Source organism: Asterias amurensis, chromosome 17, assembly GCF_032118995.1.
Source record: "Asterias amurensis chromosome 17, ASM3211899v1".
NCBI lineage: Eukaryota > Metazoa > Echinodermata > Asteroidea > Forcipulatida > Asteriidae > Asterias > Asterias amurensis.
Window position 1 is genome coordinate 6,221,258 of NC_092664.1, and position 22,996 is coordinate 6,244,253.

General features: G+C 40.1%; 2 protein-coding genes across 2 annotated transcripts; both read left to right on the forward strand.

Moving 5' to 3' along the window:
* The first annotated feature begins 3,286 nt into the window (after positions 1-3,286).
* Positions 3,287-6,847, forward strand: LOC139950090 (sushi domain-containing protein 2-like). The gene has a single exon (XM_071948720.1). It carries the CDS (start codon positions 3,287-3,289, stop codon positions 6,845-6,847), a length of 3,561 nt encoding a protein of 1,186 aa, XP_071804821.1.
* A 6,203-nt stretch (positions 6,848-13,050) lies between these two features.
* On the forward strand, positions 13,051-22,562 carry LOC139949458 (sushi domain-containing protein 2-like). The gene is made up of 2 exons (XM_071947804.1): positions 13,051-13,218; positions 18,558-22,562. The coding sequence occupies exon 2, from the start codon at positions 18,566-18,568 to the stop codon at positions 22,097-22,099; it is 3,534 nt and encodes a 1,177-aa protein (XP_071803905.1). The 5' UTR covers positions 13,051-13,218; positions 18,558-18,565; the 3' UTR covers positions 22,100-22,562.
* Positions 22,563-22,996: the final 434 nt, after the last annotated feature.

A 22,996-nucleotide genomic window follows, 5' to 3' on the forward strand; every position in this document is an offset into this window, starting at 1 on the left:
TGAAGCTCTTGAACCATTTTAGTTCATGAGATGCATAATAAAAGGCTACATCTGAAGTATTTTATAAATTGGTTAATAATTTGAGTAATAAATTGATACTAATTCGTCGGTCGCACCACGAACTGACCTAACTGACACAAAATCACACATTTTCGCAAATTTGTTTTAAAACAAATTATTGACAAAGTCAATGCTGTTAACATTATCAGCAAGTTTCAGTGCCTAATATGTAATAGTTTGGTAATTACACTAATTAGTATAAACGACGCATCGCTGGACTTGCCATTTTGTCATTTCACAAAGTGACCTATCTAGATACGTCGCTTTACCAATGGTTAAACTATGCGCTACAGCGCGCGCGATTATGGCGCGCGTGCAAATTTTCGCACCACGAAGTGACCTAACTGGGGAGCGTAGTAATTTCACAAAGTGACCTATCTCGATAGGTCTCTATTACGCATCGGTTTGTACACAGCGCGCTGCAGGCAAAAATGAAATTTTCAATTTCACAAAGTGACCTATCTGTTTAGGAATTAATTACTTATTAAAATAGTTTTAGGGATTAAAACACATTGATAGTTCTGTATGAATAAAGTATTCAGCTTTGTTTTCGTCATAAAATAATACAATAAAGTTGGTAAGCAGACTCCGAAACAGCAGTTTCAAAAGTAGTGCAACTTCAATCGTTATTTTCTCTGAACACGTTTTTTAAAACAGTGAACGAGTTAGGTCAGTTCGTGGTGTGACCGACGAATTTTTCAAAAACTACATTACTTTTAGAGGAATCAGTTTCTCACATTGTTTTATACCATCAACAGCTGGCTCTCCATTGCTCGTTACCAAGTTAGTTGCTATGCAAACAATTATTTTGAGTAGTTACCAATAGTGTCCAGGCCTTTAAAGAAAAGCCCATATTATGCACTATCTGCAAGAATCGGCCTTTCACATTGTGAAACAGGCGATGACCCGTTTTAACTTTACAATAAATGAGGGACTTGACGTCGAGCAATGGGTGAAATTGTGGGTATATCCATGATAGGTTGTCAATCAACTTGGTACATGCCAAAACACCTTTTCATTAGATTCCTTTGTCATATTATTCGTCATTACTATAAAAAAAACAGATTGAAAAGGCTTGTCCTACATAAAAAGGGGCCATGTTTGGAAGGTGTAGTCATAACAGACTTCAGACTTCACTTGGAAACGCGGCATGTTCAAGCTCTATTACTGTACGGTGCAAAGTCGTCATATCAGGTAACATTGCATGAACTTATTCCACTGTTCACCTACTTGATAAATACATTAAAGAAACCGCGTGGATTTCACAAATAGTTAAAGACAATGGACACTTAATTGGTAATTGCCAAAGACCAGTCTTCTTACTTGGTGTATCTCAACATAAAGTAACAAACCTGTGAACATTTTAGCGCAATTTGTCGTCAAAGTTGCGAGATAATAATGAAAGAAAAAACACCTTGTCACACGTAGTTGTGAGCTTTCAGATGCTTGATTTTGAGACCTCAATTCCAAATCTGAGGTCTCGAAATCAAATTCGCGGAAAATTACTTCTTTCTCGAAAACTACGTCACTTCAGAGGGAGCCGTTTCCCACAGTGTTTCATTATACTATCAACCTCTCCCCATTACTCGTTACCAAGTAAGGTTTTATGCTAATAATTATTTTGCGTAATTACCAATAGTGTCACTGCCTTTAAAGCCATTATACACTTCCGGTACAGATTTTTTTTTTAAGTTCACAGATTTACAAATAATTTAAAGAGTTTACAGAGGTAATGGTGAAAGACTTCTCTTGAAAATGACATGAAATGCTTTACTTTTTGAGAAAACATTAAAACAATATCAATTCTCGATAGCGAGAATAACGGATTTATTTTAAACACATGTCATGACACGGCGAAACGTGGGGAAACAAGGGTGGGTCTTCCCTTTATTTTCTCCCGACTCCGACGACTGATTGAGCCTTAACTACAGGTTTGTTATTTCATATAAAAGTTGTGGTACACGAAGTGTGGGCCTTAGACAATACTGTTTACCGAAAGTGTAAATTGGCTTTAATACTAGTCTTATCTCGAACTATAGGACGAGTGACTCGTCCTAACTACTCGTCCTAACTTACGACTAGCCTTAAGTTTGTAATATCTCATAGAGCGTACAAGAACTAGTCCTAACAGTTTGTGAGATCGACCCCTGGACCCGTTTGGTATTTTGTCAAAGACCAGTATTCTCGCTCGGTGTATATCCAAACATACGCATACAATTTTTTTTTTAATCTGTGAAAATTTGGGCTTATAGTTTGTCATCGAAGTTGCAAGAAAATAGTGACAGGAAAGCACCCTTGCTGCGCACACTTTTATGACTTCAAGACTGGTTTATTAAGATCTATTCAATTTGCTGCCAGCAATTCCTACCACACACTAAGTATGACGCATATTGAGATGATTCATGCAATCACGTGGGTTAGGTAAAAAAGTATTCCACATGAGAAAATCAATTGCAACGAATAACAAATACCACTAAACAAAGGGATGTGCATAGGCCTATAATTAAAAAAATAAACCAAAACATGTCGCAGAAAAGACCGTTAGCCGTATGAGTCTTTAGTCGTAAAATAGTATGAAATAAAACATATGTTTGTTGATTCATCACGTGGATTATGTGAAACGAGTTCAGATGAGTTTGTATTGTAGTATAAGTTGAATGATGAGACATGTTGGGTACACCGACATGATGTACTCTAAAACACCAGCCGGGGACTTCAAAAAGAATTAGTCTTCCTCGAGTTAGGACGAGTTAATTGTCCTAACTTAGGACTAGCCTTATATAATTAATATAAGTTGTTAATATCTCCTATAGGACTAGTCCTAAGTTAGGACTAGTTCTAAGTTAATTGACCCAGTTCTGGTTCAGGCTGATCCGGTAACTGTTTTCGGATTTGATCTGTGGATAATGCGCCAGTTTTAATATCTTAGCCATTATGACACAGATTCAGGATCACGTTGACCCATAAATGGGTCAAACCCGTGTGAAATCCGGAGCCGGGTCAATTCTGACTCCGGAGTTTTGAGAGTATGATACGTTTGTCCATTTAGTGACACAAGCAGTAAGCTGCCCTTTCATATCACACAAAATGCATGGAACATTTTCAGTACACACTTAAGACTTGCCAAAATGATTAGAGTTATTGGTTGTGGTAAAATGAAGTTATTTTTTCTTGTAGGCCCTATACTGATGTTTTGTTTCTTTTTATTTTCTGTTCAGTTAACAAAATGGAGAGTGTGGTGAGTCGTTGTGTCTGGTTGGTCACCATACTTGCACTCTTACACGGCCAAGCTCAAGGTCAACTCACACCTACTGCGCCAGGTTGCAGTGGGATATCTAGAGGTACACACTTCATTGTTGGCTTTACTGATAACTTCCAAGACACGGACTTATCAAGCAGAGAGCTATTCATTTTAGTGGTTGCATTCAACAATCAGCAAACCACAAGTGTGACCATAAGCAGTAAACATCAAGTTGGTGGCAAGCCCTTCACAGAAACCTTTGATGTAGATCAAAGTGGATTTAAACAAGTGCGGGTGCCTGTAGAACTGACAATGGCTGACACTGATAGAAGCTTCAAAACCATCGATATATCTGCGACAAACGAGGTCTCTGCATACGGTTTAATGTATCAGGACTTTACAACGGACGCCTTCCTCGGTATTCCAACGAACAATCTGGGTATGCAGTACGTGGTAATAACGCCAACACGTTCCCGTTCTGGCCATTTTGCCATCATTGGAACTGACACAGACTCCACCAACGTTCAAGTGACAATGCAAGGAACTGCAACATTTGAAGGAAGGTCATACAGCCGAGGTGACATTCTGAGTTTTACGTTGAGTTACCAAGAGGCCGTGCAGATACAAAGTGCGGATGACTTAACCGGGAGCATCATTCAAGCTGACAAACCCATTGCAGTGTTCAGTGGCAGCGAATGTGAAAGCAACCCTAGCTCTTATTGCGATACGCTAACGGAGCAGCTTGTACCCGTTAAGAGTTGGGGACAGGAGCACATTTACACCGCATCCCGATCCACAGACAGGAACCAATACTACATTGTTTCCTACTTTCCAGGAACTAATGTTTCAATCCCGTATCTTGAGACTCTAACATTAAATGCGGGAGACTCATGGGAAGGAATTTTAGCTGGTTCTGGTGAAGTTACCTCAACGAATCCGATTCTGATGATGCAGCAATTAGCGACAATTAACGGCGTTACTGTCGATCCTTCCCTGATACAGGTACCGGCTGTAGAGCAGTTTGGGTCTAGGTTTGGGTTTACGACGCCTCCTTATTCTGGAGGTAATGCAGAGGGTTTCTTTAATTTCATCACCATTGTCGTGAAAAGAGATGCACGTCAAACTGTTTACCTCAACAACGCCCCAATCATCGTTACTGACGGCATCCTATCCGTAGATGAGCACGACGTTCCTGAATCTGAGTACATCTCAATTACTATCCAAGTACCTAGAGGAGAAGGCGTTTACTACATAGACAGTCAGTCGTCACCAGTGTCTGTTATTGTATACGGTTACGAGGCAGATGAGACATACGGTTACGCTGCAGGTTTGTCTCTGAATAGTAACAAGCAGCATCTGAGTCTCACACCATACTTCCTGAGGGAGCTTGGTGGAGAAAGGTTCAGTATTACTGTACCTTGCGTCCAAAACAGTAACGATGTTACTAATGATCGAAAGTGCAAATTCTCTACAGGTGTTGGAGATGTTGTGGTTGATGGTGTTCAAACCGGCAGCTATACTCTTGAATGCAATACCCCTGCCTTCTACAAGAATGGTCTGACAGCAGTCTTTGTGTCCCTAGATGGTGGTAGCACCTTTCCATACTCTGGTGTCATCTATGTTCCATCAGAAGAAGACCTTCCGCCACTCGTTACTGTCAAGCAGATGACCCAAGAAGCCAGTAGCCGTGTCATTGATCTCAACTCAGCTGACCCGATCTTAATTTCCTGGGATCGCACATTGGTCGGGGATGACGTTTCCAAAGTCACTGTGATGGTACAAGTTTCAAGTTACAACACTGATGGGTTTCCAGCTCTAAAAGATGGAGTTGCTGTGAAAAGTAATGTTATCAACAATGGCACTCTTTATATTCCTGGCCTGGACTTGAAAACCGTTATCAATCCCACAAGTGACGAACCTTCTCTTGTAGCGTTTTATGTCACTCAATACAAACAGCGGCGTCGAAGGGACAACGTTTACGCTCTAAGAATCTATTCTGGGTTAATGCACGTAATCAAATCAGTTGCAAATATCCCATGTTCAGTTTTCAGTCGTCAGTTGGATGATGTTGCTTCTGGATTAGATCCATGCCCCTGTACTTCAAGTCAAGCAAATGTGAATTCGCTAAACTTTGTGGAAGCAAACTTCTTCAATTCCTTTTTCCACCCCGGGGCGAAGAACTGCTTTAGGTCGACCACATCCTCGTCAACAGGTTCAGGTCAGCAGTGTTGCTATGGTAATAATGGAGACATCCTGGTCGGCTCCCCTGGAGGAGGAACAGCCGATAGATTCGCACCTGGGGATCATTTCTGGCTCCATCAATGGTATGACGTCTTGCCATGGCTCGGATGCTGCAAACTGTCCGACAACTGTAAGGCGTATTACGACAAACGACCATCAGATGACTGCTCTGACTACGTCCCTCCTCGACCTGCTGGAGGTACAGGAGACCCTCATATCACGAGTCTCGACGGGAAGAGGTTCACCTTCAACGGAGCTGGAGAGTTCTTGATGGCTTCATCGATTCTTCATAACCTGACATTCCAAGCCCGTATGGAGATCTACCGAGATACCAAAGCATCAGTATATACTGCAGTCGTCATTCAGACCAACGATTCCGCTAAGGTGCAGGTGCAGAGGTCCAATATGAACCAGACCATGATCCTTGTAGATGGTGAAACGATACTCCAGGAGTCCAGCCCGATTCCAGTTCAATACCACAAAGGCCTTCGAATCAGCTTCAATCGAGACTTCTCAGAGATCAAAATCGCTTTGAAATCTGGTGTTGCTCTCATCGTTTACGTCAAACCAGAAGTGATGTCTTTTATTGCTCAACTGGACACAAAGTTCAAAAGTCAAGTTAATGGGCTGTTGGGTAATATGAATGAAGACCCGGATGACGATTTACAATATCTGAACGGCTCTTCATTAAACACTAATGCATCGCTGTATGAGATTCATGAATTAGGGTTGGAGTGGTTAGTTGCCGAGGAAGACTCCATTTTTACCTACATTTCCCCTTACGACTACACAACGTACCTATTCCCTGAATTCTCTCCAAATCTCGTCACTCCTGATCCAAATCTCATCAGTCAAGAAATCAAGGACCTCTGTGGGGAGTCATTTACATGCATTTTCGACGCCATGACGACTGGTAGCCTGTCGTTCGCCAACGAAACCCTCCTCGTAACCGGTACCTTAGAGACTATACAGTTGATGTCCTCCATTAAAATTGTCAGTTGTGAATTTCCGGAGGTAGTAGAGAATGGGAAAATAAATAGGTCGGTTTACTTGGAGAATTCCACCCTAAGGGTCACCTGTGACGAAGGGTTTTATCAACAGGGGTCTGCCTCACCCTGGTGTCAGGGTGATGGTCAATGGTCTTCCGATCTGCCTGTGTGTGTTGCAGAACCAATCAAGGTCGCAATTGTTTTACTCATTGCTCTCGCTAGTTGTACTGCTACCGTCATGGCCGTTTTGTTGATATGGGCCATTCTTCACGTAAAAAATACATGTAAGCCTACCCAGGTCGCATGCGAACGTTGAATCAACGTTTACATTTGGTTAGCAGGGTTGATTTTTGGTTACTATTGCTTATTGGTAATAATTATACTAACGTTTCTCAAACGTTATTTTAGTGTTAGAGACGTTGATGTTATTATTATGGTTAAATAAAAACGTTGAATCAACGTTTGTAATCAGTGTGTGTTCGTTTGTGGTTATAAAATAACATTCATAAATACCTCAGACAGTTTCGCTTATTGGAGGAAAATGCGTCACGAGGGGGTATATAAACCTTTGATAATGACCAATGTTTATGATTAGCTGGCTTCCGCGTGTCGGGCGCGCATAATTATCACGCGGAACGCAATTCATAGCTATTGTAACAGCGCGGAATCTAAGCGCCCGTAATCTAACATCTACACACAACCAGCGCGCATCGAACGGATTCTTCACAAAAATTTTGAAAAAACGAACATTATTTCAAACCTCAACTTTTCAATTGTGTAAGTGTCAATAAGTTTTTTAACAAAAGAGCATTTATGAATGGGAATAAAAGAGTAGTGACTCGTTCTTAAACGTCTGTTTAAAACTTTGCAGGGTCGTTGCCGTGCGATAACCGTCTGTTATAAAATGCATATGGTTAAAAGGTGTTTTAAAAGTAAAATACAATGATCGACACAAATTTGCCTTGAAATTTTGTGGTTTTCTTTTTACTTTGCGAACTAACACGGTCGGCCATTTATGGGAGTAAAAACTTTGACTCCGATAAATGGCCGACCGTGTTAAGGCCCGGTCACACAGGCCCCGATAACGAGAACGAAACGATAACGATACAAATCCACGCTCGCGACTGGTTAAACTGCTCCACGCATAATACCCCCACGCTCATTCAACCAACCGAGGGCGTGCATTTTTATCGTTATCGTTTTCGTTCTCGTTATCGGGCATGTGTGACCGGGCCAACGAGGTAAAAGGAAAACCGTACAATTTCGAGGCATCTTTGTGTGGATCATTGTATTCTACCTTTAAAACATATTTCTAACCATATGCATTTTATAACAAATGGTTACAAATGCTTTTTATAGACCAACTCGTCCGATCCAAGGCAACGTGTTCCTTTGAGGACGTGGTGATTCAGCCGTAACCGTTGCCGTCAATTCGGACACGGCTTGTAGTTCAGACATAGTCATTATGTATATGACGTCACTGGAATAGTCTTCCTCTCATTAGAATAAAATACAAATCATTGGTTCACCAATGTGTCGTTGTTTTATCTCTTAGACATCGAGGCGTCGACATCTACAAACTAAGTCAGTTTTATTGGTCAAGGGTTATGATCGAAAAATACAAAAAGCTACATGAACATACTAACAAATTATTCATCATTTTGAAACTTTTTAAAACAATGTGTCGTTGTTTTATCTCTTAGACATCGAGGCGTCGACATCTACAAACTAAGTCTGTTTTATTGGTCAAGTATGCGTTATAAAGGTTAAGATCACACGTGTCGAAGTTGGGGGAAGGCTAAAGATCCAAGGGTTATGATCGAAAAATACAAAAAGCTACATGAACATACTAACAAATTATTCATCATTTTGAAACTTTTTAAATAGGCCTAATAATTTGAAAAAAGGTTTGTCTCGTTTTTTGGTTAATGGACAGGTGATAACTACTTGGTTTTGTTATACTAATTCAAACCCGACCAGACCCTGTGACCGCAATGTGCCTTAAATTGTAATAATGTATGTTTATAATTTCAGAATGTGACTTATCACTTTCAATTAGCACTAAGAAAACCAGGGCATGGTTGATTTTATTACATTTAAGGTTGTTATTACATTTATGGTTGATTTTATAAAAGTCATGTTTGTTATTGAGAACAGTCATCACTCAATCTGTTGAAAAATTAAGCGTAACTCTAAATGGAAATATAATAACCATGGTATATTGTAGGCTTTGTATTTGAAATTGCTTGTATTTTTGTATGTGCTGTAAATAAGCAGTTTGTTATAAAAAAAAAAATTACGATTAGACTTTTTGGCTGTTTTTAGTGAGACAAATGTCAAGTACGTGAATACGATAAAATAACTCAAACGAATGCTATTCTCTATAATGAAGTTAAATTAATCTTTTTTAAAATTCTGTTTTTACCGAACTAAGGAAAATTAGTATATTAGAAAAGATGTAAAATAATACATGTACATTGAATCAAAATTAACACTTAGGAAAAGGATGTTTTTTTATTGCCAATCACGTCCGAATGAACACGACCCCAATGTAGCGCTTTACCGTATAAGGGGTGAAGATTTTAAGCTTCTCTTGACTAGAACAAAAAGTATTCCTTGTCTATACTGTTTGATGAGAAATAATTATCAAAACGATTTCCCGTTTCATTTTGTTCAATTGATGTCATGCAAAATGTGTAATCATCTTTTCACTATTTTCTAGTGACCCTGATGACCGATCGATCTCAAACCTCTACAGGTTTGTCAGTATGTATACGGCGAATAACATAAAGGGCTTAAAGCCAGCAGCAATCATATGCTTGCTCAAGGTAGATTAAACAAAGTACGTCATGCAGCATACAAATAAAATAAGACTCTACAAATACAAAGCAAACCTCTTAAAAAAATGCATCAAATATTTAGGCCTATACATATTAAAAAATTAAACACTTGTTTGTTTGTGATGTATGGTTTTTAACTTTCCATTATCCCCGTTCACATAATCTTAAGCTAAACACATTTAAAGGAACATTACTTAAGTGGTTTTGCTAACAAAACAGCTGCTGGCTTTAAGCCCTTTATGTTATCCGCCATATAGGCAGAATGTGCGCAGGACGCCATTTTAGTAAGCAGATCTTTCAATGAAACAAACAGATCAATGCACTGTCAATAGGCAATGCTTTAAACGTTATAACAAAACATTTGCTTACTGAAATGGCGCCTGTTCCGTACTATACGTTTTAGAGCTCCGCAGTGCTTTGTTACTATGCAGTTTTGGTCATACAAAATAAATGAATTCAAACATTGGAAATGTTGATTGTTTGTAATTACACACAAACATAGGCCAGCTTTTGAGCTGGAAGTAGCAAAACTTTAGGCATGCCACGGATACGGACATCATGACAAGTTATGTGTGCTTAAAGGGTGGATGCACTGTTTTTTTTTATAATTTAAACGATTAAACATGACTTTTTAAACCTGTATTTTTTTATGATTTTTTATTAAATGCGCAATTTAAAAAAAAAATAGTTTTCAAGAGATTAGGGGAACCCACCCCGCCCCTAAAAGGGAGCCTTCATTTGCATAAACGTGACGTCATGTCGGTAACCCGAGCCGTCGGGCCCCCTGGCTGTGTTTCTTATAGAGACGTGTGCACTGTGTGGCCTGGTACCTAGGCGCGTGAGGTTAGGGACCAGACCTTTTTTGCCGACGATATGTTTGACTTCCCGACGTGACGTCGATGGTAGGGGGGCGGTAACCCCCAACAGTCCACAAAGGGGGGGGGGGCATGACTTATTCGCTAATTACGCAAGTGAGATATGTCGGGAATAAACAAAACACATTTTATTGATGTTCAATACATATGTCAGAAATAAATGCCAGTAAAATGATTAACTGTTTTATTTGAATTCACTGCAGCATCCCTTTAATAGAAATTTGTCAAGCAACTGTCTGCATGCAACATTAATTGGGCCCAGATGAGAGACTTCATCAGTTTTCAATTTTGAAACTTTAAGGAACACGTTGCCTTGGATCGGACGAGTTGGTCTATAAAAAAGCGTTTGTAACCGTTTGTTATAAAATGCATATGGTTGGAAAGATGTTTTAAAAGTAGAATACAATGGTCCACACAAGTTTGCCTAGAAATTGCGGGGTTTTCCTTTTACTGTTCGAACTAACACGGTCGGCCATTTATGGGAGTCAAAAATTTGACTCCCATAAATGGCCGACTGTGTTAGTCGACGAGGTAAAAGGAAAACCGTACAATTTCGAGGCATGTTTGTGTGGATCATTGTATTCTACTTTTACAGCATCTTTCTACCTATATACATTTTATTACAAACGCTTTTCAAAGACCAACTCGACCGATCCAAGGCAACGTGTTCCTTTAACAAAAATGTCACCTTCGATACTTGGCCGCATTTTACGTTTTATTTTATTTGGACCGATAATGGCGAACAGCAACCACATGACGAAGAAAACTTGTCCCTACCATGTCACAACTCACTCAATACACAGCTGCCCACTATACCCGGTGTTGGTAAAATTGAGCCATTTGGGTTGCGGTAGATAGCACAAGAATGGTCATTGAAGAGAATAATGAAGAAAGAAAAAAACACCCTTGTTGCATTACTTTGTGTGCTTCCAGATGCCTAATAAAAGGCTACATCTGAAGTATTTTATTATTTGAGTGATAAAATACCCCTTTCTCAAAAACTACATTACTTCAGAGGAATCAGTTTCTCGAATAGTTTTATACCACCAACAGCTCTCCACGGCTTGTTACCAAGTTAGTTTTTATGCTACCAATTGTTTTGAGTAATTACCAATGTGTCCAGTGCCTTTAAGAAAAGATAAACACTATGCACCATTTTTTTCTTGTTAAAATTTGCCTAGCCTTGCACATTGTGAAATCGCGTGCGATGAGCCGTTAACTTTACAATAGAAAGGGACTTCACCTTGACGTTGAGCAATGGGTGAAAATGTGGGTATTTCCATGAAGAGTTATCAAAGAACTCGGTACGTGCCAAAACACCTTTTCATGAGATTCCTTTGTCATATGCGTCATACTTCTATTAAAGGAACACGTTACCTTAGATCGGTCGAGTTGGTCTTTGAAAAGCGTTTTGTGACCGTTTGTTATAAAATGCATATGGTTGGAAAGATGTTTTAAAAGTAGAATACAATGATCCACACAAGTTTACCTCGAAATTGCGTGGTTTTCCTTTTACTGTTCGAACTAACACGGTCGGCCATTTATGGGAGTCAAAAATTTGACTCCCATAAATGGCCGACTGTGTTAGTCGACGAGGTAAAAGGAAAACCGTACAATTTCGAGGCATGTTTGTGTGGATCATTGTATTCTACTTTTACAGCATCTTTCTACCTATATACATTTTATTACAAACGCTTTTCAAAGACCAACTCGACCGATCCAAGGCAACGTGTTCCTTTAACAAAAATGTCACCTTCGATACTTGGCCGCATTTTACGTTTTATTTTATTTGGACCGATAATGGCGAACAGCAACCACATGACGAAGAAAACTTGTCCCTACCATGTCACAACTCACTCAATACACAGCTGCCCACTATACCCGGTGCGCCATTTGTTGGTAAAATTGAGCCATTTGGGTTGCGGTAAATAGCACAAGAATGGTCATTGAAGAGAATAATGAAGAAAGAAAAAAACACCCTTGTTGCATTACTTTGTGTGCTTCCAGATGCCTAATAAAAGGCTACATCTGAAGTATTTTATTATTTGAGTGATAAATTACCCCTTTCTCAAAAATTACATTACTTCAGAGGAATCAGTTTCTCGAATAGTTTTATACCACCAACAGCTCTCCACGGCTTGTTACCAAGTTAGTTTTTATGCTACCAATTGTTTTGAGTAATTACCAATGTGTCCAGTGCCTTTAAGAAAAGATAAACACTATGCACCATTTTTTTCTTGTTAAAATTTGCCTAGCCTTGCACATTGTGAAATCGCGTGCGATGAGCCGTTAACTTTACAATAGAAAGGGACTTCACCTTGACGTTGAGCAATGGGTGAAAATGTGGGTATTTCCATGAAGAGTTATCAAAGAACTCGGTACGTGCCAAAACACCTTTTCATGAGATTCCTTTGTCATATGCGTCATACTTCTATTAAAGGAACACGTTACCTTGGATCGGTCGAGTTGGTCTTTGAAAAGCGTTTTGTGACCGTTTGTTATAAAATGCATATGGTTAGAAAGATGATGTAAAAGTAGAATACAATGATCTACACAAATATGCCTCGAAGTTGCGTGGTTTTCTTTTTACCTCGTCCAATAACACGGTCGGCCATTTATGGGAGTCAAAATTTTGACTCCCATAAATGGCCGACCGTGATAGTTCGTGACGTAAAAAGAAAACCGTGCGAGTTTTAGTGATACTTGTGTGGATCATTATATTCTACTTTTAAAACATCTTTCTAACCATATATATTTCATAACAAACGGTTTCAAACGCTTTTTAGTGACCAACTCGTCCGATCCAAGGCAACGTGTTCCTTTAAAAACCTAAACATATCACCAGATTGAAAAGGCCTGAAATACAAAGGGGCATGTTTGGAAGGTGTCGTCATAACTCACTGTATACTTCACTTGGAAACATTGCATGTTCAAGCTCCAACGATACGGTGCAAAGACGTCATAAATATCAGGTAACATTACTTAATTGATCTGCAGCCGATTTCACGAAACTTTACGCATCTGCGTAAGTCCACTTGCGCATCGTTTATGGCGTGGGGTTGCGCAAGTGGACTTAGTAGCTAGTTGCGTAAAGTTTCGTGAAATCGGCTGCAGGTTATTTCACTGTTTACAACCTACTTGAAAAATACATTAGAGTAACTGGGCCGGAGTTCACAAAGAATAAAGACTAGTCTTATCTGTAGCTAGGACGAATGACTCATCCTAACTTAGGACATAACCTTAAGTGTTTTTTAAATATCTCCTAGGACTAGTCCTAAGTTAAGACTATTCCTAACTCTTTGTGAAATCGACCCCTGGACCCGTTTGGTATTTTGTCAAAGACCATTATTCTCACTTGGTGAATATCCAAACATATGCATGAAATAACAAATCTGTGAACATTGTGGCTTATAGTTTGTCATCGAAGTTGCAAGAAAATGTGCCAGAAAAGCACCCTTGTTACACACACATTTATGACTTCGAGACTAGTTTATTAAGATATTAAGTTCCTACACCGTAGAAGTGCTACCCAATTTGGATCAGCGTCTGTAAAGCATTTTAAAATGAGAAGATTAAGCTCAAATTCCCTTGTGAGTCCATGCAGTTTGTAATAAAATTTAAGTTCAAGTAAAAAAATTACTTGGTCAAGTTTTAAAGGAACACGTTGCCTTGGATCGGTCGAGTTGGTCTTTGAAAAGCGTTTGTAACCGTTTGTTATAAAATGCATATAGGTAGAAAGATGTTGTAAAAGTAGAATACAATGATCCACACAAACATGCCTCGAAGTTGCACGGTTTTCTTTTTACCTCGTCGACTAACATGGTCGGCCATTTATGGGGGTCAAATTTTTGACTCCCATAAATAGCTGACCGTGTTTGTATGCAAAGTATAAGGAAAACCAGGCAATTTCGAGGCAAACTTGTGTGGATCATTGTATTCTAGTTTTAAAACATCTTTCCAGCCATATGCATTTTATAACAAACGGTTATAAACGCTTTTTATAGACCAACTCGTCCGATCCAAGGCAACGTGTTCCTTTAATGGTTTGGGCTTGAACAAAGCAAAACGGAGGAGTGGGACTTGAACCTCCGTACCGGCTCTCTACCCACTGAGCTATCTAGGCTTAAGTTGGGGGTCTACCTATAAGTCAATATCTTTGTTTGGGTGCCAGTCACAGTCAGAATTTTTGCCTGACAATTTTTTAATATATGTGCATGGTGTTTTTTTATATTCTAAAATTGCAACTTTAAATTTAAAGTTTAAAGTTTATTTGACTCAGAACTCACACATTAAAAATTATCACAACTGAATGAAAAATATTGTAACTGACTGTTAGGCCTGGACGATATGACGATAATATCGTCACGATACGATATTGAAAACAATATCGCCAATATCGATGTTGGTTTTGAATTTATCGAAATGTCGTCTCAAAACGATATTTTTTTTCATAGACGATATCTTTCAAAATATCGAGTATTTCCCACAGATTTCTTACAATCTCACAGGTAAATAAGATTTGTTAGGGCTGATGCCTTCTTTTTCTGACTTCGAATGAAGGTTGTGGCTGAACGCATACCTTCATATCTAGACATGGTGGTCTCTCTTTGCAGCGCTGAAGCATGACCAACGTTCTTGAACCGTTTATGTGCTGTGTGAATACCCGGAGCAGTATCTATCACCTCGATCCCACTGTTATTATGGTACTTTATTATTAGGGGATGCATGAACTGAGTGCTGCCGTGGCCAAGCGTGGGTGCAAAGCTGTAGGGGAATTTCCCTTGGCCAGAAATCACCACGTAGCAGTATCCATCACCTCAATCCCACGGTTATTCTTATAAGTGGTTATTAGGGGATGAATGAACCGAGTGTTTCCGTGCCCACGCGTGGGTGCAAAGCTGTAGGGGAAATTCCCTTGACCAGAAATCACCACGTTGTCGTCAGGAAATGTCGGACCATGTCGGACGCACTGAAAATACGGGTCCAACTACTTGCCGTCAACTACTTGCCAACTCAACGTCAACTCGCTAGGTGCCGTAAACTCACCATCACAACCTCCAGTAATTATTTAAAATCCTCAAAAGAGTCATAGAAATGCAAAGTATTAGCCAAAAGAGAATTTTTACTAGTTTTGGTTACATTTCGGTAATAAAATGAGGGGTTTTTTTATCGTGAAAACAATTATCTTGAGGCGGCAAAAGCCGTCGGCCGCCATCTTGCTTCTTCACAGAGCTTGTATTGTACATCATGGACAACAGAGGGCGCTTTCCTGCATTTGGAACTGTTTTGGCCATACAGCTATATAAAATAGCATCGGTCGTGTTGACGGTGAGTTGACCAACACAAGCGAATCGACTGTGAATAGCCATGCACATGTATAGTGATGATTGTGAACGCATTGGAATAAAAATAGCGGCACCAGGTTTTTCCTCCATGGGTTTTTAGAGATCGCAACACTCCAATCGATTAAGGTACAAATATGATTTAATTGCTTCAGAGCCAGTGATGTAAAACAAAGAAATATTACGTTTTCTGTTTCATGGAATATGGATGTAATGTTAATTCAGTAATTTTCATCAAGGCGGTTTGAATAAAATTTATCTAATTTACGCAGTCCATTTTTTTTTTTTTTTTTCTTTTTAACACAACAGTCATGTTTTGTTTGTCTTGTCTTCGTCCTTGCGGTAAAACTGTTTTTAGCGTGCGATTGGGCCATTGTTGTCCCCTTCTGAAGGGTACTTTCGATTTTCAAAAATCTTCACGCTATCGTCATATCGGCGATATTTACCTGACGATATATCGCCAGTCAAAATTTTCGATATCGTCCAGGGCTACAGTGACTGTTGATATTGTAATAATTTAATAAGAAAATACTGTTTGTACATGAATTATGAATAATAATAAAACAATAAAAAGCGATTGGTAACCTTTATTTTTAGAGAGTGGGGGTGGGGGGGGGGGAAGATCTGTTAACATGTGTACAGCAGCAGCTTTAAGCTTTCTCTAATTTGCCCTTTATCTGAACTTACAGTAAAAAATCAAACCTGAAAAGTGTTTGAAAATTGAACAAAAGTAATGTTTAAACCAAGTATCATAACACTGCATTGATTATTACATGAGAAATCACGGCCGCAATGTAGCGGTCGTTGTTGACTGCGTTTGCCTATACTGCTGTACAAATAGTCTTGGCCCAAGACGATGGTGCTTGATTCTGGATAGTTTACTACGCGCGGTTGAATCGCCAAAGCGCGCCCGCCACGGTATGATTTAATTACGTGGACGGCTTGAAATCTAGACTACACTCTGCAATTACGTGGACGGCTTGAAATCTAGACTACACTCTGCAAGCTTGCCGAGTGTAGTCTAGATTTCAAGCGTCCACGTAACTAAATCATACCGTGGCAGGCGCGCTTTGGCGATTCAACCGCGCGTAGTACACTATCCAGAATCAAGCACCATCGTCTTGGGCCAAGACTACTGTACAAATGGCTGTCATATTGAAACTTTTGATTTTGATCGCAACTCGCGAGCGGGGCATGTTCGCGCATGCGTATTTCTCGAACCCCCCAGATCATTAAACATTTTATTCAAAGGTATGCAACAAGGTATGCGTTTTGGTTCACGACATTGCAAAACAAATCGCATACGTGTGCGCATATATTCGCGATTTGGTTCACGACATTGCATACGTGTGCGCACATATTCGCGATTTGGTTCACGACATTGCATACGTGTGCGCACATATTCTCGATTTGTTTCACGACATTGCATACGTATGTGACACGTTTGCAATGTGCGATGTCCCTTCAGGGCCACCATACCTGAGACTGCTATGATGAATTCTTAAACTGATTGATCATATTGGTCAAACTAATCGAATTTGACGCATCATAAACGAAATCGAATGACCCTTTTCAGTAGCATTCGATTTCGCGCGAAAATGAATAGCGTGATGAATTGGCTGCCCATTTGCCGAAATGTTCTCATAAAAATAAAGCTAACTATTTTGCACAAAAGTCAATCAGAGGTATGAATCCTGTGAGAGGTTCCAATAAAAAGCAAGTTCCTACCACTGACAACTCATGTTTGGATGGTTCATGCAAAGGCAATCTGCCGTATGAGTCTTTTGACGGAAATTTATGAAAAATACCATATACATGATGTATGGCAATAAAACATGTTGTTCATTCATGCACGTGGATTATGTGAAATGATTCCAGATGAGTTTGTATTGTAGTATAAGGATAGATTACTTAGGCTATAAATGAAGAGATATGTTGGACTTCAAAAAGAATTAGTCTTGTCTCGAGTAACTTGGGACTAGCCTTAAGTTGTTAATATCTTCTATAGGACTAGTCCTAAGTTAATATCTTCTATAGGACTAGTCCTAAGTTATATTAGGACTAGTTCTAAGTAAAGTCATTGTAAAATCGCACCCGGGGTCAGCGTCGATCCGGATCATGGGTCCCGGGGCTCGACCCAGTTGTGGTTCAGGCTGATCCGATAACTGTGTTTGGATTTGAACTGAAGATACTGCGCCAGTTTGACCTAGGCCATTATGAAACAGATTCAGGATCACGTTGATCCAGATGGGTCAGACCCACGTGAAACCACGAACCGGGTCAAAACTGGCACCGGGGTTTTGAGAGTGTGACACGTTTTCCACTTATAGTAACACAAGCAGTACGCTGCCATTTTATAATACACAAAAATAAGCATGGTAATTCAGAGCACACTTAAAACTTGGGAAAATGCTTAAAGACACTGGACACTTTGGGAAATAGTCAAAGACCAGACTTCTCACTTTGTGTATCTCAACATATACATAAAAAAAAAACCTATGAAAACTTGAACTCATTTGGTCGTCAGAGTTGCTAGATAATAATGAAATACAAAAACACCCTTGTCACACGAAGTTTTGTGCTTTCAGATGCTTGATTTCGAGACCTCAAAATCTAATTCTGAGGTTTCGAAATCAAATTTGTGGAAAATTACTTCTCTCTCGAAAACTACGTTATCCTTCTCAAAATAATTATTAGCATAAAATCTTACTTGGTAACGAGTAATGGTGAGCTGTTCATAGTTCTACAACATTGGGAGAAACTGCTCTCTATGACAGAGGAAGCAGTTTCTCCCAATGTTGTAGAGCTACCAACGTCTCCCCATTACTCGTTACCAAGTAAGATTTTATGCTAATAATTATTTTGAGTAATTATTAATAGTGTCCACTGCTTTAAAGAATCGGTTGTGGCAAAATGAAGTTATTTTTTCCTGTATACTGATGCTTTATATCTTTATATTTTCTGTTCAGTTTACAAAATGGAGAGTGTGGTGAGTCGTTGTGTCTGGTTTGTCACCATACTTGCACTCTTACACGGCCAAGCTCAAGGTCAACTCACACCTATTGCGCCAGGTTGCAGTGGGATATCTAGAGGTACACACTTCATTGTTGGCTTTACTGATAACGTCCAAACCGGGATATCAAGCAGAGAGTTGTTCATTTTAGTGGTTGCATTCAACAATCAGCAAACCACAAGTGTGACCATAAGCAGTAAACACCAAGTTGGTGGCAAGCCCTTCACAGAAACCTTTGATGTAGATCAAAGTGGATTTAAACAAGTGAAAGTGCCAGTGGAACTAACAATGGCTGACACTGATAGAAGCTTCAAAACCATCGATATATCTGCGACAAACGAGGTCTCTGCATACGGTTTAATGTATCAGGACTTTACAACGGACGCCTTCCTCGGTATTCCAACGAACAATCTGGGGATGCAGTACGTGGTGGTAACGCCAACACGTACCCTTACTGGCCATTTTGCCATCATTGGAACTGACACAGACTCCACCAACGTTCAAGTGACAATGCAAGGAACTGCAACATTTGAAGGAAGGTCATATAGCCGAGGTGACATTCTGAGTTTCACGTTGAGTTACCAAGAAGCCGTGCAGATACAAAGTGCGGATGACTTAACCGGGAGCATCATTCAAGCTGACAAACCAGTTGCAGTATTCAGTGGCAGCGAATGTGAAAGCAACCCTGGCTCTGCATGCGATACGCTAACGGAGCAGCTGGTACCCGTTAAGAGTTGGGGGCAGGAGCACATTTACACCGCATCCCGATCTACAGACACCAACCAATACTACATTGTTTCCTACTTTCCAGGAACTAATGTTTCAATCCCGTATCTGGAGACTCTAACATTAAATGCGGGAGACTCATGGGAAGGAATTTTAGCTGGTTCTGGTGTAGTTACCTCAACGAATCCGATTCTGATGATGCAGCGACTAGCGACAATTAACGGCGTTACTGTCGATCCTTCCCTGATACAGGTACCGGCTGTAGAGCAGTTTGGGTCTAGGTTTGGGTTTACGACGCCTCCTTATTCTGGAGGTAATGCAGAGGGTTTCTTTAATTTCATCACCATTGTCGTGAAAAGAGATGCACGTCAAACTGTTAACCTCAACAACGCCCCAATCATCGTTACTGACGGCATCCTATCCATAGATGAGCACGACGTTCCTGAATCTGACTACATCTCAATTACTATCCAAGTACCTAAAGGGGAAAGCGTTTATTACGTAGACAGTCAGTCGTCACCAGTGTCTGTTATTGTATATGGTTACGAGCATGCTGAGACATACGGTTACGCTGCAGGTTTGTCCCTGAATAGTAACAAGCAGCATCTGAGTTTCACACCATACTTCCTGAGGGAGCTTGGTGGAGAAAGGTTCAGTATCACTGTACCTTGCGTCCAATTCAGTAATGATGTTAGTAATGATCGAAAGTGCAAATTCTCTACAGGTGTTGGAGATGTTGTGGTTGATGGTGTTCGAACCGGCAGCTATACTCTTGAATGCATTACCCCTGCCTTCTACAAGAATGGTCTGACAGCAGTCTATGTATCCCTAGATGGTGGTAGCACCTTTCCATACTCTGGTGTCGTTTATATTCCATCAGAAGAAGACCTTCCACCACTCGTAACTGTCCAGCAGATGACCCAAGAAGCCGGTAGCCGTGTCATTGATCTCAACTCAGCTGACCCGATCTTAATTTCCTGGGATCGCACATTAGTCGGGGATCACGTTTCCCAAGTAACGGTGATGGTTCGAGTTTCAAGTTACAACACTGATGGGTTTCCAGTTCTAATAGAAGGAGTTGCTGTGAAAAGTAATGTTATCAACAATGGCACTCTTCATATTCCTGGCCTGGACTTGGAAACAGTTATCAATCCCACAAGTGACGAACCTTCTCTTGTAGCGTTTTATGTCACTCAATACAAACAGCGGCGTCGAAGGGACAACGTTTACGCTCTAAGAATCTATTCTGGGTTAATGCACGTAATCAAATCAGTTGCAAATATCCCATGTTCAGTTTTCAGTCGTCAGTTGGATGATGTTGCTTCTGGCTTAGATCCATGCCCCTGTACTTCAAATCAAGCAAATGTGAATTCTGTAGGCTTTGTGAAAGCAAACTTCTTCAATTCTTTTTTCCACCCCGGGGCGCAGAATTGCTTTAGGTCGACCACATCCTCGTCAACAGGTTCAGGTCAGCAGTGTTGCTATGATAATAACGGAGACATCCTGGTTGGCTCCCCTGGAGGAGGAACAGCCGATAGATACGCACCTGGGGATCATTTCTGGTTCCATCAATGGTATGACGTCTTGCCATGGCTCGGATGCTGCAAACTGTCCGACAACTGTGAGGCGTATTACGACAAACGACCATCAGATGACTGCTCTGAGTACGTCCCTCCTCGACCTGCTGGAGGTAGAGGAGACCCTCATATCACGAGTCTCGACGGGAAGAGGTTCACCTTCAACGGAGCTGGAGAGTTCCTGATGGCTTCATCGACTCTTCATAACCTGACATTCCAAGCCCGTATGGAGGTCTACCGAGATACCAACGCGTCAGTGTATACTGCAGTCGTCATTCAGACCAACGATTCCGCTAAGGTGCAGGTGCAGAGGTCCAACATGAACCAGACCATGATCCTTGTAGATGGTGAGATGATACTCCTGGCTTCCAGCCCGATTCCAGTTCAATACCACAAGGGGCTTCGAATCAGCTTCAATCGAGACTTCTCAGAGATTAAAATCACTTTGAAATCTGGTGTTGCTCTCATCGTTTACGTCAAACCAGAAGTGATGTCTTTTATTGCTCAACTGGACACAAAGTTCAAAGGTCAAGTTCATGGGCTGATGGGTAATATGAATGAAAACCCGGATGACGATTTACAATATCTGAATGGCTCTTCATTAAACACTAATGCATCGATGTATGAGGTTCATGAATTAGGGTTGGAATGGTTAGTTGCCGAGGAAGACTCCATTTTTAAATACATTTCCCCTTACGACTACAAAACGTACCTATTCCCTGAATTCTCCCCAAATCTCGTCACTCCTGATCCAAATCTCATCAGTCAAGAAATCAAGGACCTCTGTGGGGAGTCATTTGAATGCATTTTCGACGCCATGACGACTGGTAGCCTGTCGTTTGCCAACGAAACCCTCCTGGTAACCGGTATCTTGGAGACTATACAGATGTACTCCATTAAAATTTTCAGTTGTGGATTTCCGGGGAAAGTAGAGAATGGGAAAATAAATGGGTCAGTTTACTTGGAGAATTCAACCCTTAGGGTCAGCTGTGACGTTGGGTTTAACCAACAGGGGTCTGCCTCACTCTGGTGTCAGGGTGATGGTCAATGGTCTTCCGATCTGCCTGTGTGTGTTGAAGAGTCAAAACAGATCAATGTCGTTGTTGTTTTACTCATTGCTCTCGCTAGTTGTACTGCTACCGTCATGGCCGTTTTGTTGATATGGGCAATTCTCCAGAAACAAAAATACTTGTAAGCCTACCCAGGTAGCATGCGAACGTTGAATCAACGTTTACATTTGGTTAGCAGGGTTGATTTTTGGTTACTATTGCTTATTGGTAATATACTAACGTTACTCAAACGTTAATTTAGTGTTAGAAAGGTAAATGTTATATTATGGTTAAAAAAAAAACGTTGAATAAACGTTTGTAATCAGTGTGTGTTCGTTTGTGGTTATAAAATAACATTCACAAATACATAAATAAATATAAAAAAATTGAAAAAAAAACCAAAAAAATTTCAAACCTCGAATTTTCAATTGTTTAAGACTTTGTTTTTTTAACGTTTTTTAACAAAAGAGCATTTATGAATGGGAATAAAAGAGTAGTGACTCGTTCAGGGTCGTTGCCTTGCAGGGTCGTTGCCGTGCGATAACCGTCTGTTATAAAATGCATATGGTTAGAAAGGTGTTTTAAAAGTAGAATACAATGATACACACAAATTTGCCTTGAAACTGTGTGGTTTTCTTTTTACTTTGCGAACTAACACGGTCGGCCATTTATGGGAGTAAAAACTTTGACTCCGATAAATGGCCGACCGTGTTAGTCAACGAGGTAAAAGGAAAACCGTACAATTTCGAGGCATCTTTGTGTGGATCATTGTATTCTACTTTTAAAACATCTTTCTAACCATATGCATTTTATAACAAACGGTAAACGCTGTCAAGTATGCGTTATATAAGGTTAAGATCACACGTGTTGAAGTTGGGGGAAGGCTAAATATCCAATTCAAGGGTTATGATCGAAAAATACAAAAAGCTACATGAACATACTAAAAAATTATTCATCATTTTGAATTTTTTTTTTTAAATAGGTCTAATAATATGAAAAATGGTTTGTCTTGGTTTGTTTGTTAATGGACAGGTGATAACTAC